The sequence below is a fragment of the Carassius carassius genome, chromosome 43 (assembly GCF_963082965.1).
Source record: "Carassius carassius chromosome 43, fCarCar2.1, whole genome shotgun sequence".
NCBI lineage: Eukaryota > Metazoa > Chordata > Actinopteri > Cypriniformes > Cyprinidae > Carassius > Carassius carassius.
The window spans coordinates 14,269,883-14,296,035 of NC_081797.1; the positions used below are offsets into that span (position 1 = coordinate 14,269,883).

Below are 26,153 nucleotides of genomic sequence, written 5' to 3' on the forward strand. Positions count from 1 at the left end.
CAATACATGTGAAAGCATGTGGGATCTGCAATGGAAAAAAGTGACCTTTGCAACGTGTGTGGCATTCGGAAGCTTTTCACCGCCTGAACTGAGCTGAGACACTTTCTGATTGTATCACTTTGATGGATTTTGATGACAGAATAGCTGATGTTTTAAAAGAAACGAGTTTAGCATTATAAAAGTTGAAAAGGACCAATAAAGAAAAGCAAAATATTGGCAATTTTTAAATGAATTCAATGCGCGTGGAAGCATGATTTTGGATATCAATGCGTGTCGGAGCAAGCATATTTCACATGGGGTTTTATTGGACTCATGGCCCCTGGAATGCTTAAAATGAATTATAACACCTCAGTGTCTCTTGCGGTCCTTTTGTTTGTGACCACTGAGTCGCAGGCCAGTAATGCTCATTTGGCTTTCTCCCACAAACCATAAAAAGTCCACACAGGGCAGTGATTGTTTCCTTTCAGCCCAAATGCCACAGTGACGCAAAAAGTTTCCTTTGTCCAAATGAAAACTCTGCAAATTTCATTCTTTTTTTTTCCTGCTAAAAAGTCCATGTTAGTATGTGTTTTGATACGCTGAAACAAAGCTCCTTGAGAAGCTCACAGAGACGCACATACTCTATGGAAAAGGAAAGAGGAAATGGAAAATGATTCAAAACGAAAAACAGATTAACAAAATGACTTGCTTTTTGCGAATGTAAAAGAAAACAGAGCTTTACATGTGAGTACTAAAGAACAGAGATGGTTGAAAAGGATGTTTTCTCTATTTCAGAGAGAGAACAAGGGATGGAAACAATGCTGAGATTGTACATATACACCCAGTTAAGCATTATTATGCCAGTGAATGATGACACACATTTAACCCTCCTCCACTCTCAGGATCTGTTACAAATAACGTTCTATCTATCCGAGACTGGTATAAAATATCGGGATTTCCCATTTTAAACTATACATTTACATTCCCTTTGGGTGCACTGTCAGTATTTTTTTTCTGGGTTCATTAAATGCTTGTTTATTCACATGTACAGCATTAGCATTCGGGCTACACGGCTAAATGCCTAAAGAACAGTATTTTTGTCTGCCGTTTGTTTTTAACTGTGGTGACTCAGAATGCTCATTAACATCTACTCAGGGTGCATATTCAGTCCTGTGGGCCACTATGCCTCGGGTAGCACATTTTATTATTTACATTTATTTAATCTGACATTTCAAGTGAGCTCTGGATTTTTCAGATAAGAGAAGAATCATAAACACGGGACGTGATGGTAAACTGTCCATTGTGCCAATGGATGGTATGCACATGGTTTGCCTTGATGTTGAGAGTGGCGTGGGAGCTGTACCTCAGTCATGGGAAAGATGTAAATTTCAGGACACATCATCAGTAATGTACCTTTGAATCAGGGGGTGTTTCGGCCTTTCAACACTAGACACCCTCAAAGGTGGCCAGCTACAGGATGATCAAACCTGAGCTTGTGTCCCATGCCCAATCATGAAAATTTGGTTGTTTACATGGCACAGCCCACTGGACTATGCAAGGCAGGAGGCGTCCTCTTCCCTGAGTCAAGCCTAGAGCTGACCGCATACCTTGTTCACCCTCCTCATGGAGGGTTGTGCCCTGGGTTCTCAAGTGGGTTATAGGGTGGGGGGATTAGTGAGTGGGTCGATAAGTGAGTGGGTCATGTTGATGCTCTATGAGCCCAACAAGGATCCTTTCTCTTAATCCATATCCACTGGCTGCTTCTTTCGGCCGCTTCAGAGACGGATCTAATTGTCTGTCGCAGAGCCTGTCCATGGATGCCAAGGTCTTTCAGCAGTCTGATGGTAGATGAAGCCACAAAACCTCTGCAACCCACTTTAACCGGATAGACTTTCGCTTTCCATCCCCTTTGTTGAGCGTCTGCTGCTAGTTCTGTATAGCGCAGTTTCTTGCGTTCATAGGCCTCATCCGTTGAATTCTCCCATGGGACTGTGAGCTCAGTGATGTAAACAGACTTCAATGAAGGGGACCAGAGAACCAAGTCTGGCCTAAGTGTGGTGACTGCAATCTCAGCTGGAAAGATTAGTTGCTGCCCAATATCGACAAGCATCTTCCAGTCCTGGGCCATGGCTAGCTGTCCAGCCTCTGATTTAATAGGGGGATGTTTGGGCTTCTTCTGTCCCTCTCGGATGAAGGTTTGGGCCGTGATGGAATTGATTGCTCTCAGGGGCAAGGAGTTGGTAGTATTCCTCTGGCTCTCAAGAGCTGCTGCTAGACTCTTGAGGACCTGGTTGTGTCTCCAGGTGTAACGACCTTGTGTGAGGCTGGTTTTACAACCAGCCAAGATGTGCTTAAGAGTCCCTGGAGTTGGGCAGAGGGCACAGGTTGGGTCCTCTCCATACCACTGGTGGAGGTTTTTTGGAGATGGGAGCACATCATAGGTGGCTCTTATGATGAAGCTGATGTTACTTGCCTCCATTTCCCAGAGCTCCCTCCAGCTAAGCTTTCTCCTCTCCAGGCCTTCCCACCTCATCCATTGTCCCTGCTTGGCAAGAGAGACAGCCTTTGCACTTCTTGCCGCCTCCTCCTGACGGCGCACCTCCTCGACCACCATTTTCCTCCTCTCTGATGTTGAGGCCTTACGCCAAGTTGGCTTACTTGCGGTAAGGCCGAGGCCTCCTCTCCCCAACTGGACGTGCCCTACAATGTCGCTGTGCCTCAGGGCTGACATAGCTTGCTGGACCGCCTCGGATGGTTTCCATTTCCGTCCAGTTAACAGAGGTGGAACGGCATTGCTGATGGTCTGGTCCCTGGAGTCCTTCAAAGTCATCTGGAGTCTCACTTTAGAGCACTTGTACTCCTCGGTGAGGCTCGTTATAGGCAGTTCAAGGACCCCTTTGCCGTAGAGGCTGATGTTAGTCAGACAGCGTGGGACGCCGAGCCATTTCTTCACGTATGAAGTCACGGTTCGCTCCATCTTTTCCACAGTTGTTATTGGGAGCTCATAGATAGTGAGTGGCCATATTACCCGAGGGAGAAGTCCAAATTGCAGACACCAGAGTTTGAGCTTCCCTGGCAGTAGGGTACTGTTGATAGTTTCCAGACTGTTGGTAATGTCCTGCCTTACTTGCTGAACTTGGTCTTTGTCCCCAAGGCTAGCGTTGTACCATCTACCCAGGCTTTTGACAGGTTGCTCAGACACTGTTGGTATTGGGTCATCACCAATGCAGAACTTCACATCTTTAAGCTGTCCCTTAACTATTGAGATGCTTCGTGACTTGTTCGGTTTGATTTTCATCCGAGCCCACTTGATGTTCTCCTGCAGTTTTCCAAGTAGCCGCCTGGTACATGCTGCAGTGGTGGTCAAGGTGGTCATGTCATCCATGTATGCTCGGATAGGTGGAAGGCGGATCCCGTTCTTAGTTCGCTCACCCCCCACCACCCATCTTGAGGCCCTGATGATGACCTCCATGGCCATTGTGAATGCCAGAGGGGATATTGTACAGCCTGCCATGATGCCTACTTCTACGCGCTGCCATGATGTTGTAAAGTCGGTTGTTGTAAAGCACAAGCACAGTTGCAGGTCTTCGAAGTAGGCTTTTACTAGACTAGTGACAGATGATGGAACGTGGAAGAAGTTGAAGGATTCCCAGAGTAGGTTATGGGGAACTGAACCAAAGGCATTGGCCAGGTCAAGGAAGATGACATGGATATCTCTCTTGTCTTTCTTCGCCGCTTGGATCTGGTGCCAGATCATGCTGTTATGCTCCAAGCAACCAGAGAACCCAGGAATGCCGGCCTTCTGTACGGATGTGTCAATGTACTTGTTCTTCTCCAGGTAGGTGGACAACCGCCGTGCTATCACACTGAAAAAGATTTTTCCCTCAACGTTGAGAAGGCAGATTGGCCGAAATTGACTGATGTCTGCCGCATCCTTCTCCTTGGGAATTAGCACCCCTCCAGCCCTTCGCCACACCTTAGGTATTATTCCCTTCTGCCACACTATCCTCATGAGCCTCCAAAGATAGCGTAGAACTTCAGATGCGTTCTTGTAGAGCTTATATGGTACTCCATTCGGCCCAGGGGCTGATGCTGATCTTGCACGCCGTACTGTACTCTCTACTTCCTTCCATTTTGGAGGGCCAGTCTCCAGATTGAATTTGGGAGGTTGAATAGGTGGGATGTCATGTGGGATAACCATTTGTTCGTGCCTTTTTGGGTCATAGTTGACCTTTTCTAGATGTTCTTCCAGTTCCTGCTTTGGAATTTTCAGGATTCCGCTTTTTTCCTTAGCGAAGAGATCTTTAACGAACTTGAAGGGATTTTTATAGAACCTTGTTCTTGTGTGTTCCTTCTTCTTGCGAAGTTTCCTTAGGTTCTCTGCTCTTCGCAAGGTTGCCAACCGACACTTAATGTCCCCCTGGAGTAGCATGAGACCCTCTCTCTCTGCATCAGAGGCCTTCTTCCACTGCTTTCTCAGCTGCCTTCTCTCTCTGACCAGCATATCAATCTCTTGCTGCCTCCTGGATCTGGCTGGTACTGGTATTGCTTTGTCACTTCTCCTTGTGTTTACTCCAAAGCGCTCTTCTCCGTAGTGGTAGATTATGTCACCCATCCTTTCCAGCTTTTTTTTTTCACTGTGCCCACTTGTTGCTCCAGGATTTTTGTCAGGCGTTGTTGACTATTTCCCACTCTCTCTTTTCAACAGCTTTGGGCCACTTCACACTCGGTCTGTGCCCTTTGATCTTCTCCTCCTTGGGAGGTCTCTGTGGTTGAGTGGGTTCCTCCACCGGCATTTCTGTGCTTGTATTATCCTCCTCAGTAACAATGGTGCTGATGCTCTGCGAACTTTGGTTTTTTTCCCATCGCTGTGCTTCAATCGACTGATTTGACTGGTTACTTCGTAGGAAGTACTGGTCAATGCGAGGCCCTTGTTTCTGCTCTCTCAAGCACCCTCTCTTTCCTTGGTGTGTCCTCAACCCCCTGTATGATGTTATTTTCGCCCAGCCACAGGTGCACACTTGAAGAGAGTGTCCAGCTGCTGCTGTGGTTGTCTCATGTGCCGTATTCTTGCTCGTAATCATGTCCGTTCCTAGGTCTGTAACCATGCTGTCAGTCATTGAGCCTATTGAGACTATAGTACGTTTTCCTAAAGTCTGAAAGTCTTCAGTTGTGTGGACCTGAGGTTGACCTGTAAGTCTGAAGAGGATCAAGAGATGAAGATGAAAAGATTAAACATTAGTTCATTTGGATATTTTCCAAATGTATGAATTACCCATTTTCACTTTGAATGTTATTGTGCGTTTGTGTGGATAGTTATTGTTTTTTCATTATTCTTAGTTCTATTGTTCTAATTGGGCCTCTAGACTCTGAGAATTGTAATTAGTTTCACTTTAATTGCACCTGTTTTGCTAATAATATATTGATTTTCTTTAAAAAGCAAAACGTAACCATTTCCACAAGTGATCTCAGACTTCTGGTAACACTCTATATATTTGTAATTCTATATGCAAATAGCAATTATAAAAAAAAATAGCCTATTAATCCTTATAAATATTAATAGTACTTTAATTAAAGCATTTGTTACGGGTTAAATTACCTTGCCAAGTTGAGATTAAAAGAGTTTAATAATTAATCAGACACTCATTCTTATGTAATGAGCAAAGGTCACTTCCCATCCGTTGTCATGTGGTGCACCATTTCACCATCCCACAGGTTTGGTGACCCATTTTTGTATTGGATAATCATCCAATTTTGAGCCGGGAATAAAATATATTGTTAGATATGATCATTTTAATTGCCCCATTCACAAAAATCATATTTGTTTGATATCAAAGAAAATTACCCCATGATTTACTCACCCTCAAGCCATCCTAGGTGTTTATGACTTTCTTCTTTCAGACAAATACAGTCGGAGTTGTATAGTCAGTAAGAAAATTAGCAGACAGTAATCAGTTTGGAGAAGATCAATAGCAGTTCAGAATATGAAGAGAAAATGCAGAAAAGCTGAGCGGATGTGGCGTAAGACGAAACTTGAAATTCACTATAGCATCTATAAAGACTATGTGACGAGTGGGGCGGGGCCGAGGGACGTGGGAGCGAGGCCGGTGGAGTGATTGGAGATGAGCTACACCTGTTCGACCCGCCGGTCTCGAGGCCCACGGAGGAGATGGAAGGATATAAAACTGGAGCGACGACAGTGAAGGACGAGAGAGGACCAGGCCTGGGCTTTATTTTAGGTTTTGGTTTTATTTTGTGCGCATCAGTTGTCCGTGAGGGGCTGATGCGCTGTTTTGTGTTTTTTTTTTATTATTAAAGTTTCATATGATTGTCCGCCAGTTCCCGCCTCCTTCTTCCCGGTGATTAGGAAGTTTTAATGCATTACAGTGGTGCCGAAGCCCGGGAGAAGGGGGGACGCGATGCTGAAGATCCCTCGCCTCTGTGGTGAATCCGCGGTGCCATCGAGCAGCCGAGGATTGTGCTGCCATGGAAGCTCGAGGCGGTGGACTGGAGTGAATTGCCGGGGACGGGCGAGCTTGCTACCGGCTGCCCGCGATGTGGAGGGGCGGCTGCCCTCCGTGAGGGAGCGGAGGAGTCGGCGCCGTTCGCCAGGTGGCCGGAGCCTGCTGCCATCCGCCGGAACGGGGAGGAGCAGGGAACGGGGGACTCCTGCCGGCTGCCCAAAACCGGAGGAGCCGTCGCCGTCAACCGGGCGGCGGAGGAGTGTCGTGCCGTCCGCCGAGGGCCGTCCAGTGCCACCGCCAGGCACCGCGGAGGAGATCACCCAGCTGGTGGAGGGCCGAGCAGCAGTGCATCTGGGAACCGGATTTATTTTTTTTCCTCTCTCGTCTCTGTCGCTCCTCCTTCCATCTCCTTTTCTCTCGCCTCGTCTGTCCTACCCCCAGGTTCCCGCAGGTCCCCGTGAGCGGTGGGGGGGGAGTAGAGCGCAGTCTCAGGAGTACCCCCCGGCATGCGAGGGGCGATGGGGGAATGTGACGAGTGGGGCAGGGCTGAGGGACGTGGGAACGAGCGAGGCCGGTGGAGTGATTGGAGATGAACTACACGTGTTCGACCCGCCAGTCTCAAGGCCCACGGAAGAGATGGAAGGATATAAAACTGGAGTGATGACAGTGAAGGACGAGAGGCCTGGGCTTTATTTTAGGTTTTGGTTTTATTTTGTGCGCATCAGTCGTCTGTGAGGGGCTGATGCGCTGTTTTGTGTTTATTTTTGATCATTAAAGTTTCATATGATTGTCCGCCGGTTCCCGCCTCCTTCTTCCCGGTGATTAGGAAGTTTTAATGCATTACAGACAGCCTTCATGCTTTTAATATGAAACTAGCCACAGCTAGACAGAATTTCTTCTCAAACCTTATAAACAGTAACTTAAACAACACTCATACTCTTTTTGCCACTGTTGAGAGACTGACAAACCCCCTAAGCCAGATTCCCAGTGAAATCCTATCAGACAGCAAATGTAATGAGTTTGCTTCATTCTTCTCTGAGAAGATCATCAATATCAGGAAGGCGATTAGCACATGCTCAAGTAATGCAGTAGTCAGACAGATTCAGCAGCAATATCAAAAAGATACTATGTCCATTTTCTGAAGAAATTGATAGCAAAATTTTGGTGCTGGTATTGCTAGATCTCAGTGCTGCGTTTGACACTGTCGATCATAACATACTAGAGAGACTGGAAAATCGGGTCAGGCTTTCTGGGATGGTACTCAAATGGTTCATACCTAGAAGGGAGAGGTTATTATGTGAGTATAGGAGAGCATAAGTCTAAGTGGACGTCCATGAAATGCGGAGTCCCACAAGGCTCAATTCTTGCACCGCTCTTGTTTAGCCTATATATGAAGAGTTCAGATGTAAAAGCCTCTAAGTGCCATCTGAAATTTTCATCTAAAATTAGGATTTTTATCAAGCTCCTATGCTTAGGTTGAGTCATTTTACTTTAATGACAATGTGCAGGTCCTTTTCCAGGCTATTAAAGTGAAATAACTGAACATAAATATAGGAACCTGATAAAAATCCTAATTTTAGATGAAAATTTCAGATGGCATTTAGAGGCTTTTGCATCTGAACTCTTCATATGCTCCCACTAAGTCGAATAATGAGAAAGAACCAAATTGCCTATCACAGCTATGCTGATGATACCCAAATTTACCTAGCCTTATCTCCAAATGACTACAGCCCTATTGACTCCCTCTACCAATGTATTGATGAAATTAATATTTGGATGTGCCATAACTTTCTTCAGTTAAACAAGGAAAAAACTGAAGTCATTGCATTTGGAAACAAAGATGAAGTTTTCAAGGTGAATGCATACCTTGACTCTAGGGGTCAAACAACTAAAAATCAAGTCAAGAATCTTGGTGTGATTCTGGAGACAGACCTTAGTTTCAGTAGTCATGTCAAAGCAGCTAAATCAGCATACTATCATCTCAAAAACATTGCAACAATTAGATGTTTTGTTTCCAGCCAAGACTTGGAGAAACTTGTTCATGCCTTTATCACCAGCAGGGTGGACTATTGTAATGGGCTCCTCACCGGCCTTCCCAAAAAGACCATTAGACAGCTGCAGCTCATCCAGAACGCTGCTGCCAGGATTCTGACTAGAACCAGAAAATCTGAGCATATCACACCAGTCCTCAGGTCCTTACACTGGCTTCCAGTTACATTTAGGATTGATTTTAAAGTACTTTTACTTGTTTATAAATCACTCAATGACCTAGGACCGAAATATATTGCAGATATGTTGATTGAATATGAAACTAACAGAGCACTCAGATCATTAGAATCAAGTCAGTTAGAAATACCAAGGGTTCACACAAAACAAGAGGAGTCCGCCTTTAGTTACTATGCCGCCCGCAGCTGGAATCAGCTTCCAGAAGAGATCAGATGTCCTAAAACACTAGTCACATTTAAATCTAGACTCAAAACTCATCTGTTTAGCTGTGCATTTATTGAATGAGCACTGTGCGATGTACGAACTGATTGCTCTGTATTTTACATATTCACTGTATTTTATGTCAAATCATTTTATATTTTTAAATGTTTAAAATTCATTTTAAATAAGTATTTTTATTTATTTTTTAATCATTTTCAAAGTTTTTAAATTGCTTGTTTTATTTTTTTTTATTATTTTTCTTCATGATTTTTTACTGTCTTTTATGTAAAGCACTTTGAATTACCATTGTGTACAAAATGTACTACATAAAAAAACTTGCCTTGCCTTGCTTTGCCTATTATAAATGTCTCGGCTCTTCAGAATTTTATAGTGAGTAGGCATCGAGATATTGAAGCCCAAAAAACTGCATCCATCCATTATAAAAAGTTTTCCTCAGCTCCAGGGGGCTTATAAAAATTTTTTTTTACATTTCCATATTTAAAACTTTTAATCTCTAGCTTGTGCTATGCATTTACGAGAGTGGCGTTCCAGCGGATAATGTAGGATTTAGGTGTAGCATAAGCTCTGGTGAGAAGAGATGAATGGGGAAGTACAGAGAGAACAAAACAAAACACCGGTCACAAATTAAAAATGTCAAAGGAAGAGACTGGTTTTCCTATGCTGTAATCGAAAAAGTTGGTTCTTGTGAGACAAGCATGTTCTCAACGGAGCTTACGTATGCGTCCTACGTCATCCACTGGAAAGCCACTCTCTTGTGAACATGTATATGACAGTTAGCGGAAACTAGAGATTAAAAGTTTTAAATATGGTAATTTTTCTTACACAAACACATCGGATTCGCCTCAGGGGACCTTTATTAACCCCCAAAATCGCGACCACCATTCACTACCATTATAAAGCTTGGAAGAACCAAGCTTTTTTTTTATATAACTCAGACTGGATTTGTCTGAAAGAAGAAACCTATAATAACTTGAGGGTGAGTAAATCATGAGGTAATTTAAATTTTTAGGTGAAGTATCCATTTAAAAAGCTGGGTCTATTAATGTAATGGCTACAATAGAGTTTTCAAGTTGGCACAAGTTATTGAGATTTCCCTGAAATCTGGATGAAATCCAAGGTTTAGGATAATGCTGATGACGGGGCAACAGGAGGAGATGTGGGCTGTTCCGTTGTGTGAACATCAGAAAAGCTCAATTAGGTTTTACAAAATCAACCTTTAAACAAACTCAAAGGATTTTCACATTCTCAACAAACAGTAATTTGGCAGTGCCAACAATCCCTTAATTCCCCTTCATAGGGCAACTAAGGAGGGGCACTGCAAATAGTAGATACAGTGTGTGTGTGTGACAAAGACGAGAGCCGCTCACACACAAGGAAGACTTCACAGGGAACTCATTAACGCATTCAAGCATCCATCACAGGCGGTGACCTAGAAATGAGGGACAATTCCACAAAAGGAATAACAAGACAATAAAGCCCTTCTTTTCCATGTATGGCATTCTCTCAATCAGATAGATCCAATTAGAAGAGACGCTAAAAAGCAGACAGCCATTATAATTATGGGTACCATCCTTGCCCAAACACCTAAATCTGTTCCAATCAGTGTAAACATGGTCTGGGAAGATATTGTGCATAACTTGAAAAAAGTTAAGACATGCCATAGTAAATCTGGCATAGGAAATTGATAAATTGCCCTAATAAAATGTAATAGGAGTTAGAAAACACAAAGAAACATGAGACAAACAATGAATTTAGTCCTTTCATCTTAAGCATGCATTGTAGTGGCACGAAGTGCTCATCATTCATGAAATATTAATATGATACATGCCATTCAAAAGAATGACTGTTTGTTGGTGCCTATGAATCATTTATTAGGCCAAAGTGTGGGTTTTAATGATGCAATATATTTAATTATGCATGAGAATGTCATCAACGAACACTCAGAGTGCCTCAAAATAAAATACAAGCTGATCATGATAGGAACTTATTTTGAAAGTCATGCAAAAAAATGTTGACTATACAGAAAAGAAGGAAACAATGCTGTCACTTTTGCATTGTTCCAATTTTTTACGATTCTCTTCCATGCAACACCAAAGAAGATGTTTTGAAAATGTCAAATGTTTCTGGTCAATGGGGTCCAAATCACTGTACATTTTTATCTTTTGTGTTCCACAGAAAAAAGTTTCTCCAGTCTTCAGTGTCACATTATCCACCAGAAAGCATTCTTCCCAAATTCAGTTACTTGAGATTTCTATTTGTTATCATGCTGTCTTGGAAGGAAGGTGACTTACTAGGTTTTGCAACTGAGCTTAAATGTATAGTAAAAGAGATGAAACTGTTCCTCAAGCAGCGCAAAAGTACAACTTTCCTTCGACACTAAATGGCCAATAAGCAACCAGACCACAATAACGAAACTGTCCTGTTAAGCCAAACAGGCTTCCTACATCTTTCCCCACACTCCCAGTCCAGTCCACACTTCTGTCCGTGAGGTCATGGAATCCGCTGCAGTATGAATGCCAAATGTTGAACTGGTCACAGCATTAAACAATAGCCTCTGTGTGCTAGGAAAACACTGTAATGACCCAAAGGCCTGTGAACTTGCCACTGGAGAGAAACTGATGTTAGGATCTTCAGGTTTTCAATTTACCATGAACTGAATAAAAAAAAAATTATAAACTATCTCTAGGTTCACTTCATAAAAGTGACAATGTTAATGCAATTGGTTTTGGCAGAACAGATGTGCTACACTGCTGCTGGTTTATTGCTGCACTTTGGTTTTGTTGTACATTATTGCCGCTGCTGCAAAGCAAAATAGGAACTTGCTACTGCAAATTCATACGCCAACATGGTGCTGTGAGTATTTAAGACACTGCTGTTGCGCAAATGGCATATAATAACCTGTAGTAGATCTATAAAGGTGAAGAGTTTCAGAGGAACTTGGCATTTGTTTCTCAAACACTTGTGAGAAAATACGAAGATCTTGTAATTTGTTGTTGTTTTTTATTAAAATGACATGTCTTGACTAATCAGCTTCTTCAGTGCTTTCCAGTGGCTGAAGAGCATCACAACTTCTGCTAGCAAATACAGTGAATTTAATACTTACATAGCAAGGGAGCTAGGCTTAACATGAAACCGATTCACAAGAATCGCCAGTTTCCATAACACCAAAATATACTATGAACAGCCATTTTCTAATACCTTCCATAAGATTCAGAGACACTTTCAAAAACAAATACATCAGATTAACATAACAAAAATATATACAGGGGTAAGAAAACTGTGCAAATATAACGGAGTTAATTCATAATCCTTCTAGACTTTCTACAAACTTCCAAAAAAACTACACAGGGTACTCATGTATTCTTTTATAAACATCAATGAGCAGTTGAATCTCTGAGACCATGTGGCCTGGGATAAATGTGGCTTGTTGTCCCTATTTTCACAAAGTAAAATATCCAGTTTGTGGGCATCTCTACCATAACAAAGTAGAGTATAAACAGAAACTGCACAGCCTGTGAAAATAACATCTGGTTTATTTAATAAATCTAAGCACTTGGTGTTGTTTAGCCCTTAGCAATGCGTTCCCGCTATTGGGAAGGTAGATGGATCCCTGTGGACTACGGTGCTGTAGGGTGAAAGCTCCAGCTCGGTGGTGCCGTCCTGATCATTGTCATCACTGTCGGGCTCGGAGGACTTTGGCGGGCCGCACTCCTCAAAACAGCAGCAACAGCAATCCAGGAAGGCTTTGCTGAAGGGCCGACAGAGCACCAGAAGCAGGATGGGCGTAACCGCAGACTTGCAGAACAGCATCATCTGACTCACCAGATGCAGGATATCCAGTGTACGACGTGGCACGCCTGAAGCCATGTACACTGATACGATGTTGCTGATGTTCTCCGGTATGACACAAAAGCCGTACAGGATAGCCAAAGCAACCACGATGCAGTTCATTTGGCTTTCCAGTTGGATCTGTTTGCGGTTGCCTCGGACGCTGGTGCGCTCAGCTTTGCGGATTTTGCGTGCGGTCACCACCGAGCTGATGATGGTGAAGAGGGTTGGCAGGCAGAAGTAGCAGCCGAAGTACCACCACAGGCGTGCACTGTTGTAGGTGAGTCCGAGCACGTAAAGAGTGTCTGGGAGAGCCGTGGAGATTCGGACTACGCAATGTTCGCAGGGTATCACCTCCGGAGGCTCACGCTCCTCTTTCACCAGCTGCCGGATGAGGAGCTCGGGCAGGGCGAGGAGCAAAGCACCCAGCCAGATCACGGTCAGCTTGGCTGTAGTGGAGGTGCAGTTCTCGATCATCTCGTAGTACATCTGGACGTTGCTTGCGGCACGGAAACGGTCAATGCACAAAGCACAAAGAGTGAAGGTAGTTACTCCTAAAGACGCCACCTGCAAAGTAAAAGGGATGTGTGGTCATTATAAGTGAACTTTTAGAAAATCCTTCTACTGAAAAACCTAGACAAAAAGTAGATCAAGGAACATTCCAGGTTCTATTAGACTGTTCATCCAAAAAATTTAAGTTCTGTCATCATTCTCTCACTCTCAGGTTGTTCCAAACCTGTATGAGTTTCTTTCTTCTGTTGAGCAAAAAAATTTTTTTGAAGAATGTTGGTAACCAAACAATTGATGATAAACATTGACTTACATTGGGGAAAAAAAGGCCTTCTATGGAAATCAGTGGTTACCATTTGGTTACCAACATTCTTACTCATACAGGTTTGTAACAACCTGAGCTATAACAAAAAAATTTATTTTTGAGGGAACTACCCTATACCTTTTAGTTTGATTGATAACTCTTGTGGCATAAAAAAAAGCCAAAAGTATACTTTGTATATGTAAACGCTAGCATACAGCCTTTCAAATGTGTATACAAATACAGGCAGCTGACATGCACTCCAGAGAGATTCAGCTTTGTCTAGCGTCTGCTCTATTTTAATCAGAAGTTTTGACCAATAAAAATGCCTTTTAACTCTTTTAAACCAAAGTTGCTTCAATCTCATAACCCACTTATACAAACACTTGCCAATGCAGGCGTCTGTTGTAGTCGCAGTCTCTGCTATGTTGTTTTGGAACAACTGATTAGTGCTAGACCAATTTAATATGCATGTGTGACCAATTTCAATTTAATCGTGTGAGTGCAAGTACTACAGTATGTCCATTCTATTCTGGTGACAAAATTTGTGTAAAAACTTAAGCATACTTAAGCAATGGCACTCACAACAAGAGTGAATTGGGCAAATTCGTAAACTTTAAATACTAAATAGTATAGTCATGAGACATAAAAAATGTGCATTAAAATTATTTTAATGCAAAAAAATTGTTTACTAGAGCATGGCACTAATGACACCAAAATCATGGGTTCGATTGAATGCAATGTAAGCGGTGTCTGCCAAATGCATAAATGTAAATGACAACTTAGCACCTAAAATGTCAAGAAAGCTCAAATAAATCCATTAAAGTTTTAAATAAAGGTTTTACCTAAAGAATGTAAGAATTAATGTAATAATGCTATTTCTCCTGCAGTTGAAATAGCTCACATCATTAACACATTCCTCCACCCTGGTGTTTTTCCCCTCATCATTTAGACAGGCTCGTATAACTCCACTACTTAAGAAACCCACCCTCAACCCATCTCTGTTAGAGAACTACAGACCAGTTTCCCTTCTTCCTTTCATTGCAAAAACACTTGAACGAGCGGTGTTCAACCAAGTCACTGCATTTCTCACACAGAACAACCTCCTTGACAGCAACCAATCTGGTTTCAGAAGTGGACATTCAACTGAGTCTGCCTTGCTTTCAGTTGTTGAAGCCCTAAGACTGGCAAGAGCAGAATCCAAATCTTCAGTACTTATCCTGCTTGATCTGTCTGCTGCTTTTGACACGGTAAACCACCAGATCCTCCTATCAACCCTACTGGCAAAGGGCTAGGAACCATTCAGTGGTTTGAGTATTACCTATCAGATAGGTCCTTCAATGTTTCTTGGAGAGGTGAGGTGTCCAAGTCACAATATCTAACTACTGGGGTGCCTCAAGGCTCAGTTCTTGGACCACTTCTCTTCTCTGTCTACCTGGCATCATTAGGTTCTGTCATTCAGAAACTATACACACATACACACAAGGCCTCTAACACTAGCTTGCTGTATTCTTTTTTTTATACCGTTTTCTTTTTATTTATTATATTATTTAAAACCCCTTGCTATGTGTACTCTGTTAAGCTAACTGAGACTTGTTATAGCACTTATATATCATTGCTCTTTTTTTTGTTTTTGATTGCTTTCACTGTCCTCATTTGTAAATCGCTTTGGACTAAAGCGTCTGCTAAATGAATAAATGTAATGTAACTGCTTTTCTAAAAATATTAACATTTCTGCATTTGAATCCTCTAAAAACATTCAAGAATGAGGAACGAGTTCAAATTAGCAAAGCAACATTAAGCCAACATTAAGCCAAGGGCTGTCGATTGCGCATAACTTGTATTGAACTTCTAAGCCTGTGGAACAACAATGAAATTTAATCCCACTACATTGTGCATAAAAACCACAGCCTTTCCATTTAAGGCCATCGACTTCATTGTTAGGTTGAAACATAGTGATCAAAGCGGGTTGTTCTGAATCTATGGTGTAGGCGCTGGCGCTCTGTAGTGTGTCAGGAGATTAAAGCCACAACTATGGCACCAATCAGGTCAATTCCTCAGAAACGCATGATACAATCTGAAAGCTGCCCTAAAGCAACACCACCATCTCTTTGTGTCTGCAGACACTCCCCCTTACTGAGGAAAACGAAACGCAGCCAAAATGTCGGTCTTGACCTACACTTATACATTTGCACTGAATTCCTGTTGTCTACACACACTTTCACACATTCAGCCGTTCTGTTAATTTAACAGCATTTTCATTTTAAAATGTGTGAACAGCTCCCACTGTTAAAATGACAACAAATGAGCTCTGGAAATTTGATGGCTTATAGAACGTTGCAAAAAAAAAAAAAAAAAAAAAAAAAAAAAAAGAACCTTCAAGCTTTGTTTATTTAGTGGTTTAAACTTGTATGGTACATAAGATGCTTTGTCATAAGTCTGTCAAGAGGCTGAATCACGAAGTAAAGTAGTTGATGCAAAAATCCAGAAATTGTACATCAAAAATTTTAACTCTTACATTTTGTGAAATATATGCCAATACGTGAACCCAGAAGGTTGACTGAAATGACAAAATGCAAAAATATTCTGCAATCTCAATCTTGCCACAAAAGATGCCATAGGTGTATTGGTGTAAACATCGTCTTTTACAATAAGTTCCTCTTTTGGGTCAACAACTGTCCTGAAACAGTTTGACAAAGTTTGATAAAAATCTTTCTTAGCAAGTTTAAGTCAATATATATATAGCAACTTACTTGACGAATAACACATACGGTTTAGTAGAACTGACATTTGAAGGAAAATGTAACCCTTCCCTTGAGTTCTCAGCTTTGTTACCAACAAATACTAATTGTTTCTGGCATAAAGAGACACTTTTAGTGGCATTTCATATTCAAAGACATCAAGTTGTATAATTTTTAATGCTGAAATGCAATAAATGCCGACACAGATAAAATGCCGAATGACATGTGAATATCAGATGTGCTACATTCACCTGAAATGGGAAACCAGCAACTTTACTACAGTGAAAGTGTGATTCTCTTTGAGAACCTGCTAAAATAAAGTCAAGCTCAATTCTGAAACCAGGCCCGGCCCACTCAATCGTAAGTCTGACCCAAGGTTCACCTAACACCATAAAGCTGTAGGTTGCATTAAACCATAAGAGATGGAATGGCATGAAAACATTCTAGTATGTGATGTGCAGTATGTGATCAAGCATGGTCCCATATTAACTTTTTTATGCAAACTGATTTCCTATATTACTAATACTAGTTTTAGTATCAATGCTTCTTACCATTAACATACCCATTATGAAATAGTATATATAATAGCAAGAGTATCACACATCAAAAACACAAACTGCATTTCAATCATCCATTTAAAGTGACCATGACAACCACAGTTTTACCTCAATGTATGGAATGATTTTACAGGAGAATTCCCCAAGGAGCCAATCCTTAGTGAGTTCATGGAATACAACAAGTGGCAAGCAGAAAAACAGGATGACAAAATCCCAAAGAGCGAGGTTGGCCAGCAAGGAGTTTGAAATGCTTCTCATGTAGTAATTGTGGCACACTATGCACATGATTACTACATTCCCAACAATCCCCACAGTGAAAATGAGGATGGAGATGCACATGACAGCGTATGCACCGTACGATTCACCTGTCATGGGGTAAAACGGGTTCATCACCCCCGGAGTTTTTGACCGTGTATTAAAGGGAATGAACGGGGTGAAGACTTCCTCATAGTCCTCCACAGGTGAGGTGCCCCATTCAGGGATAGACGTGAGCTCAGTGGGAAAGTCAGTAGGCTGGATCTGCGATAAAGGTTTAGGCAATGACTCCACGCGTTCAAGTTCATTATCTGGCGATTTCATGGTTTGATTCCTGTCAGGCTCGTTTCGCGTCGTCGTCTGGCGTCTTTCCTGTCGACGAAAACGCCTTTTAACGCGAATTTCGCCGTCTGTTTCCTTCAGAAATGATGTTGTTTTGTTATATTTGTCCATTAACGTTGGATAATGTTTTTCGTACTTTTGTCTGGAAGATGCTCTCTCAGTTGTGTTATCGCTCCCATTCACCGGCATTAAGTTTATAGTGGTCCTGCTCGATGAAAGCACATCTTTAGACTCCTTACCCGTGTCATAACTGATCTTATTTAAAGTTACACGTCGTTCACGGCTGTCTGTGATGATTTCACGCACTTTAAAGGATGAAACGATTTTTGACGTTAAATCTGCCGCGTTATTCCTACGCGCGAGTTCACAACAAACGAGCAGACAAAATACTGTTAAAAATTGCATTTCCATAGCGTATATCCCTCAAATATATCCAAATCGGTTAATCCCAGTATTGTTAAGGCAAAGTTGTAGAGCAAACATCAAGCTTCGTTTGGTTCGCTGGTCTCTCGTTTAGATGAGCATCTCCAGTTTCCATTTCTAAATCCCAGGAGTAATATTATAACAGCAGAACTGTGCGGGGAAAAACTTGCTCAAACAGGTGAGATCCAAACAATTAAAAACTAACTGAAGCCCTGGAACCTCTGAAATATTTCCAAGTGTTTCGTATGAGGACAAATATACACGCCAAAGCCAAGAGCATCCAGCATCTCGATAAAGTGAAAGTCCTTGAGTGGGGTTCATGGGCTCCTGATGCAGCTCTGTGATATGAAGCTCTGTCAGGGAACTAGCGGACTGAAACAGAACTGCAATGTGTTTCCAGCAACAAACCTTTGCTTGCTCAATTATTTTCACTTGGCTTGTTAAATAATCACACATACATTAGTTTTCTGTATACTCTATACAGAACAAGCCCATTACTTTTAAAGTTTCTAACTGGGAATCTATGTGAATCCTGCAGAAAAGACTGGACAGATGTATTATAAAGACGTTTTATTGTTTTATTTAGCAGTATGAATTTATGGATAATGTATTTACACTTCTTAACACAAAATTATTCCTTGCAACCCCTTTTTTCTTGTTCATCACAGGTGGTCATCTATGATTTCTTAACTTTTAAATCAAAACTTCTCTATTCTTCTTTAATTTCTGTGTTAGTGATCTGATAGCAAACTTTATTTCTGTTATTGTCCTTTACAGTGTAGACAGAGAGACAAAGATCCAGCAAAGGACGCTCCTCTACAAAGACAGTATAGAGAGAGAGAGAGAGAGAGAGAGAGAGAGAGAGAGAGAGAGAGAGAGAGAGAGAGAGAAAAAACATTATCGTATGCCAAATAATGGAGGAATTTAGAGAAAATGTTCTTAGAAAATTTTATGTTTACCCAAACTGCTGTCTGGTGGTTGAATTGTGTCCATGATGGTCTGAATCTTGTCCTGCAAATCCTGACTGCCTGAAGCATCCACAGCAGAAACATGGAAGAACCTCTCCTGTAAAGAATGAGACAGAACACTGTACAGAAAACAGCACCCTCTACTGATGAATACATGCAGCATTTCTACTCTGTTGAGAGACTACTTTGCAAGATTTTTAACTTGAAATGTTTTGCTTTTAGAAATAATAATAATTGCAGTTCTTTAAATCAAATGCTGAAAACGCATCCTGTTTTGCACTACAACAAAAAATCTATATACACAAGGTTTATATGCAACATAAATATCTGTAATTAACACTCACAGCATTTTCCCACAGCACAGCCTCTAATGTGTCAGTCTGGTCCTCCAGTTCAAACTGGATTAACAATCTGTACTGCATCAGCTGAACTCCCAGAGCTGTGTGACAGAGACACAGATGAACTGTCTAAATATACACTCCTACATTTTTAAGAGTGGCTGAAGTGTCCAATTTTTTAGGCCAACTAGGACCATCTCATGAGATGTAAAAAAAAAAAAAAAAAGGGGGTAAAAATGGCAGTGATGCCTGGGATAGCTTTTTAAAAATTAAAAAAAAAATACACCTGCAAAAGTCTGACCAGAACTAGGCTAATTCAAATTAACAAAACAAACAAATAATAACATAAAAACAACAAAATACCTCAAATGAATTACTGGTAATTTTAAAACTGACACGTTATTTAGATTTTAGCCAAGCCCTTGTTCTAAAGCAAACATGATGCCAAAAATATAATATTTGACATAAGTAGAATTACAAGGGAAAATATTTAAATAAATTGATGTAATACGAAATAAAATGAAGTGTATTTTAAATTTGTAATAATATTTAGTAATTCATGTAATTTTTCTGCATGAATCAGTGATTAAAAATGCCAGCATTCAGAAAGCTACAATTCTTCTTAGTATATATGCATTTCATTACAGTAAAATATACATTCACTCACTGCAGGGTTATTATAGTTAACTATAACTGAAGCTAAAATTAAAACCATTAAAAAAACATTTCTGTTACTTAAAATAAATGTTAACTGAAATAAAATAGAAGAAAAAAAATACATTTTTAATTCAGCAAGTTGCTAAAGCAACATTTTTCATTTTAGTTTAGTTTAACTTGATGTGAAAAATAACAAACAAAAACTAAAGGAGAAAAAAAACCTATATGGACCTATATTTAAACTGAAAACAGAAGATCTAAAAATAAAAACCTTATTCAAAATATAAAAACTATAAGTATATTGATAATACTGTTATAGATAACACTTTGTGGTGCTGTATGCCAAAATAAAATAATTTTGAGTACAGTTTTATTTGCTTTATCATTCAAAAAGGCAAAATGAATGATGCAATTGTTTATTTTTTAAAAAGTACCTTTAGCGACTGCCTGTTCATCCCATGTCTCCACTCCAGTAAACACAGGGTTTTGAAATGTGTTCACAGAGCACTGCTTACACCTGAGACACACAGATATCTGTTTAACTACACATGTATGTGATCGTATCCTTCCCTGGGGTTTGTCATAAACTGTTTTCATGATAATAGACGTACACGTTGAACACCAGGGGAGTTTACAGTGAAGCCGGTACAGTAAGCTTGTCGTCTTACCCATAACATCTTTTGTCTCCAGAGAACAGGAATGGAGCTGTGAGATCCATCAGAGTCATCCTACCGTTCACTGATCTCACAGGAACCAGGTTTTTGTAATCCCGTGATAACACACAAATCTCATCCAGCGTCGTTCCTGTACATAAAGCTTATTTGTAAATGGATATTCAAATATACATATAAAAATACTTCTCTTCATAGACAGAGATACCTTCGACGAATATCAGCTGCATGTGAGTGCTTTCCCCCACCATGTCTCTGGATATGTGCATTGAGATGGTTCTGCCAGGCTCTCTAGAACTTGCTGTTGAAGTGGCGGCCCACTGCTCATCGCAAGCTTGGTTGTCTTTCGCAGACTCCCGAAAGATTTTAGCAACAGCGCTGTCATCGGGAACATCTTCCCTGTCACACAAAAAAGCAGACTGCTGTTCAAAGGTTTGGGGTTGGTAAGATTTTTAATGTTTTCGAAAAAAGGTTTACTGTAATTATTCACAATGCCAGCTAAAAGATTGGAATAATAACGTTTTTTTTTTTAACTGTCTTTTACACTCAAAGACGGCATTTATTTATTCAAAAACATGTAAGGACTATAATGTAAAATAATACGCCAATTGAACTGTTCTCTATTTGAATATAAAATGTAATTTATTCCTGTGATGGCAAAGCTGGTGCTAATAATTATTGATATGATAGGATGGAGTTCCAGCCCCTTACAGCTTTGACTGAGAATACAGACTGACTAAATTTACATTTTCTGAGAGGAAAAATACAGTCCCCACTTTCCCCACCCCATGTGGACTGATGAGCAGTTGTTTTAATATTCACAAACCATTTTAATGCTGACGTCCGGCCATGTATAGTCTTAAACATTAGACAAATATCTACATATTTGATCAGGGGATCCCAGCTTAGCAAATTTTTTGAATTTTTTTTTTTTTGTACTGAGCAATGATGAAACTTAACTGATTTCTTATCAAGAGTTTTTAGTGATTGTTTATATAAAATATGAGAAATAATCATAGAATGCACATAAATCAAAGTGGCCTCTGATGACATAATCACAAATAAATGTAAAGTTGTCAGACTAAATTGGAACCGGTTACAGACCTTTTTAACTTGAGCCTTAAATGAAAGTCTTGAAACAATCACAGCACAGAGGTACTTCCATTCAGATACTACTTGTAGCCTTTCCCCTGATACAAAAACATCTGGCACTAAACTTGAACTATTAGTTTTGGTAAAAAACATACGCACTGTTTTAGAGAGGTTTAACTGTAAACAGAATTATTTTAGCCAAGTTGTGACATGAACCAAGGATTCTGTAAGTTCATCTTTAAACTTGTGACACTGCTTCCGTGCATATAAATAACTGTGTCGTCCACATACATTTGGATGTTAGTATTGGGACAGAAGGATGGAAGATCATTGATATACTAGGTGAAAAGCAATGGACCAAAAATAGATCCTTGGGGAACACCTGTGGAAATACTTAGGAGAGCTGACTTAAATGTTTTTATTCTGACATACTGTGTGCGACCTGACAAATATGATGAAATTCATTTTGAAGTCTCTTGAGAAAAATTAAAACCTAATTATTTAGACAAGAATTATGTGGTTTACAGTGTCAAAAGCCTTCCTGAGGTCAAGAGACTTAACTTTTTCAGTGAAGTAACAGTTTGCCATCCTGAATAGTTTGCTCTGAAGCCAAACTGCACTGGATGTAAAGCAAATGAACCGGTATTCAAATAATTAGTGATTTGTGCAGTCATCAAAATCTCTGCAACCTTTAAGACGATAGGTAAAATACTAATAGGTCTGTAATTACTAGCAGAATAAAAATATACAATATACGTAGGCACAATAACAGATGACTTCCAAGCCCATGGGAACATCCCCTGAGAAACTGAAACTGACAATAAATAATAAAACCTTACTGATAACACATTTTTGAATGCTAGTGTAAATGTAAAAAGAAAAAAAATACATATTTATTAGGATTGTTATATACAAAGTTAAATAATGTCTTTGCTGTTTTATTGCACTAAACAACCACCAGGTGGCAAACAGAACATACAGCAAATCTAGAAGAATAAATCTGAAACTCAAATCTGCTCCTCAAGAGTGAAACACCAAATATAATGCTATTCCAGAAACTTTTCCAAATTCAAAATGCCCATGATCCACAAAAAAAATAAATAAAACAAAATAAAAATGTAAATACAATTAAATGGTATATATATATATATATATATATATATATATATATATATATATATAAATAAATATATATAATTTTTTTTACTTTATTAGTATAGCACAGTGTAGAAGTGGCAGGAAGTGAAGTGGGGGAGAGAGAGCGAGGTGTGGAGCTGGGATTCGAACTCGGGACACCCGTATTGGCGCTACATGTCACCACACTGCCCACCAGGCTATCGGCACCGACAGTGATTTATATCTTATAATAATATACGCAATGAGTATTAAATTACAATGGTACAATTATGTATTAAACAAGTGTACAGTAACCAATATTACAAAACTTCAAAATAAAACAAAATGAGAGCCAAGAGCAGGTTGTGTAAAGTGTCAGACTCACATTGTTTTACAGTTGGAGCAGAAGAGTTTCAGGCACTGGTATAACTGCTGAGGCATGTATTTCTTCACCCGGGCTTGGACGTGACATGACAGCGGCGGAGTGGAGTGCTTCACCCGGGCGAGTGTTAGCCGTCGCGTGTTGTGCTCACACGTCAGCACTGAACAATCATTATAGACATATCAGCATTTACACATTTCCAATCCCATTTCTCCAAATATGAATCCAATATTGTGGATTTACTTTTCACATTTAGAGTAAGAAGTGACTGTTTTTTTTTTTTTTTACCTGTATAAGAAGGTCCTGTATCTGCTTCTGCATCTGAAATGATAACAATAACATTATTTAATCATTCAAGCTTATTTACCTTTTTATTCATCTGTTGCAGAAAAAGCTTTGAGGAGATCTTAAACTTAATATATATATATTTCTATACCTGTTTCTTCATCATTTGGCAAGACTACAAGGAAACATAAGCATATACAGATGAGGGCGGGCTGAGCTTGACAAAAAAAAATTGGGACAGAAATTGGAAACCAAAAGAGGTTCCACCAACCTACAGCCTCTGGCGGCGTGTACCAAATCTCCAGTAACGTCCCATCGTTCACTTCATCATACTCATCCAGGTCCACATGTTTCTCTAGCACACTGAAAAAGGATCAGTATTGAGAGAGAGAGAGAGAGAGAGAGAGAATGAGAGTAAGTGAGAAACGAGGAGAGACACACGATCACATGAATGTCAGGTAGACAGCTAAGGGGCCACAGAAGTCATTTTTAAATGATTTTGACTTATAAAGTGTCTCAATTATATTGCCATAATAATGCTCATGACTTCAGCAAATTCCTATATGTACTGACTGTAAATATTAAGAGTTCACATAGGGGATTTAAAATCTAATTTCTAAAAATTAAAATAAAGTAACATTAATGATGTAACCTTTTAATATTCCAACAATATACTTGGTAAATGGAAAGAAAATGCAAAATAGGAGACAATTTGGTCTATATTCACACCTCTTGAGGGACTGTAGAGCAGGACTCTCCACAGGAAGGCTGCGTAAACCTCGTCCATATGACGTCCCCCCATGAAGGTGGAAACTGAGGTGATCAGGCTGATCTGGCTGCTGGTCCGGGGCTCTCTGAAGGAGCGCGTGGAGATTGTACAACTGCAGGAACGTGCCTGGCTGAACGCACACACAAACAGAAGGTTGTTTTCATTACTACATTAGCTTTTGCAATTTTAAAAACTGATGAACCTAGAAATGGCAGTTCGAGTTGCCTTGCAGAACTGTTTTTGGAAGGTCTTCAAGTCCAAATTGCTCTTTTCAGGTCCTGCCACAACAGGATTTAACAATATAAACATTTCCCAAAAATGGGTTCTTCTTAGCCATTCACAAATAGTAATGGGTCTATGTTTTGGATTATTGTCTAGCATCAACCAATTACACTTAATCTCGAGTACAGATATTTGGACATTCTGTTTCAGAAGAATAGTCTATAGTATATAGCAGAACTCATGCCTCTTTCAATAATAGCAAGTCATTAATGTTCCCAAAGCAGCACCAATATGTTTCACTAGACATCGCATTGTTACAAATCTCCAGAATCCAGATATAAGACAATGTCTCCTCTGAAAATGTTTTAACTTATCTGTCCATGGAACATGATCCCAAAGTTCATGGAGATCATCCAGTATTGATGTGGTTTCAGGCTTGCAGCTCCTCCATTAAGGTTCATTTTTACAATCTCCTCCTTGTTGAGTTATTGAACACTGGAGAAAATTACTTCAGGTTTTCTCCATTTTGTGTTAACTGCCACTGTGGTTCAACAAAGTTCAAGAAGCTTTGAAATGGCTTTGCAACCCTCTCCAAATTGATACATCTCAACTTTCCCCTCAGCTGTTCTGGGAAATTCATTTAATACAGCATTATGTACCTGTGGAAGCTTTAAAATGGCCACTTAACACAAAATATAAGGCCCGTCTGTGCTCAGTCTCCTAAAACTAATTACCTACTATCGGTGCAATTACTTTTCATTGGTTTTCCTCTGAAATTTCATTTGAAGATATGACAATTCAGACAGACATATGCAATTAAAGAGGGAATCAGGACAGAGCAGATATATATATTTTACAGTAATATATGAAAATCTAGAAATAAATGTAACTAATTACAAAAAAAAGATTTTTTTTTTAATCACTATAGTTATTTTATTGTCTGTTACATTAATAAATATACACAAGCGTTCAATTATCAGTACAGTAGGGGGAGCTACGGCATCAGAGTTGAGCAACATTACAGTAAGATGGTAAGAAACTAAATTCTGGTCCCTGGAGATCACTAGAAGGAATATGAAGACAGTAAGAGCTGGAATCACTTAATTAACTCTTGTGCAACAATAGATGCATGATTGTCTTCATATTATGGTCTTTAACAAGTCAAGAAAATGGTAAGATATCAAAACAGCTCTAAACAGATTGGGTCTGGTTTCTGTTCTGCATTTACAATCAGGTTCTGGGAGTCCTCCTATAGCTGCACGCTTCTGACGTCATCTTTTAGGTTTCGGGCAAAAGCCATGTCTTTGTTTACCTGAATTTACCACCCAGACTCTGTTTGTTCAGAGATTTGAAGTAAGCCTAAGTGCTGGCATTCACAAGAACTGGTTGGATGCGACACAGCCTCTAGACAGTGCTTCTATATACAGCCTAAAATAGGCATGAAGGTGCAAACCAAACGATGGCGTCAATTATTCTGCATCAATATTTGATTGAAACAGCCTTTTTTATAAACACAACAAGGTGGGTGACCACATTTCAAGAAAACCGGATTGTTTTCCACGAGTGCATATTTGATTCTGCTCATTACCATCTTGCTGGAGAATAGGCTGACAAATGAAAACTGGGGTGTGAGGTTGGAGCTAAAAAGAGAACTTGGAGTGATAAAAATGGCCTTGAAGAAGCATGGCTGGATCCATTGAGAGAACCAAATGTTTTCCATAATATCCAGCAGCAACAACAGCCACTAAACTCCCAGACCTGTGCTTTCTTTCTCTGGACAAACCATCAGACAAGAACTGAATATC

The 26,153-nt window shown here is 40.2% G+C and overlaps 2 protein-coding genes across 5 annotated transcripts in view; both read right to left on the reverse strand.

Annotated features, from left to right (window-relative positions):
• Positions 1-12,305: 12,305 nt before the first annotated feature.
• On the reverse strand, positions 12,306-18,265 carry gpr37a (G protein-coupled receptor 37a). Its single transcript, XM_059535863.1, has 2 exons — positions 16,937-18,265; positions 12,306-13,286 (listed from the first exon to the last, which is right to left on the reverse strand). The coding sequence occupies exons 1-2, from the start codon at positions 17,834-17,836 to the stop codon at positions 12,462-12,464; spliced, it is 1,725 nt and encodes a 574-aa protein (XP_059391846.1). The 5' UTR covers positions 17,837-18,265; the 3' UTR covers positions 12,306-12,461.
• A 138-nt stretch (positions 18,266-18,403) lies between these two features.
• pot1 (protection of telomeres 1 homolog) overlaps positions 18,404-26,153 on the reverse strand; it is a 36,554-nt gene continuing 28,804 nt past the window's right edge. For 3 of the 4 annotated variants that reach the window (XM_059535858.1, XM_059535859.1, XM_059535861.1), the window contains 11 exons: positions 24,087-24,256; positions 23,629-23,720; positions 23,509-23,532; positions 23,361-23,387; positions 23,076-23,232; positions 20,691-20,881; positions 20,480-20,615; positions 20,246-20,328; positions 19,161-19,255; positions 18,808-18,913; positions 18,404-18,664 (listed from right to left, as the gene is read on the reverse strand). In XM_059535858.1, coding sequence (XP_059391841.1) covers positions 18,558-18,664; positions 18,808-18,913; positions 19,161-19,255; positions 20,246-20,328; positions 20,480-20,615; positions 20,691-20,881; positions 23,076-23,232; positions 23,361-23,387; positions 23,509-23,532; positions 23,629-23,720; positions 24,087-24,256 — 1,188 coding nt within the window. In that variant the 3' untranslated portion in view covers positions 18,404-18,557. The remainder of the gene's footprint in view (positions 18,665-18,807; positions 18,914-19,160; positions 19,256-20,245; positions 20,329-20,479; positions 20,616-20,690; positions 20,882-23,075; positions 23,233-23,360; positions 23,388-23,508; positions 23,533-23,628; positions 23,721-24,086; positions 24,257-26,153) is intronic. The other variant, XM_059535862.1, reaches the window with a different exon arrangement.

Excerpts from the sequence above, each read along its gene's own strand:
- gpr37a (XM_059535863.1), bottom strand. The coding sequence starts at position 17,836 with ATGGAAATGCAATTTTTAACAGTATTTTGTCTGCTCGTTTGTTGTGAA. Across the intron at positions 13,287-16,936 it reads AAATCATTCCATACATTGAG|GTGGCGTCTTTAGGAGTAAC; the intron begins GTAAAACTGTGG and ends TTTACTTTGCAG.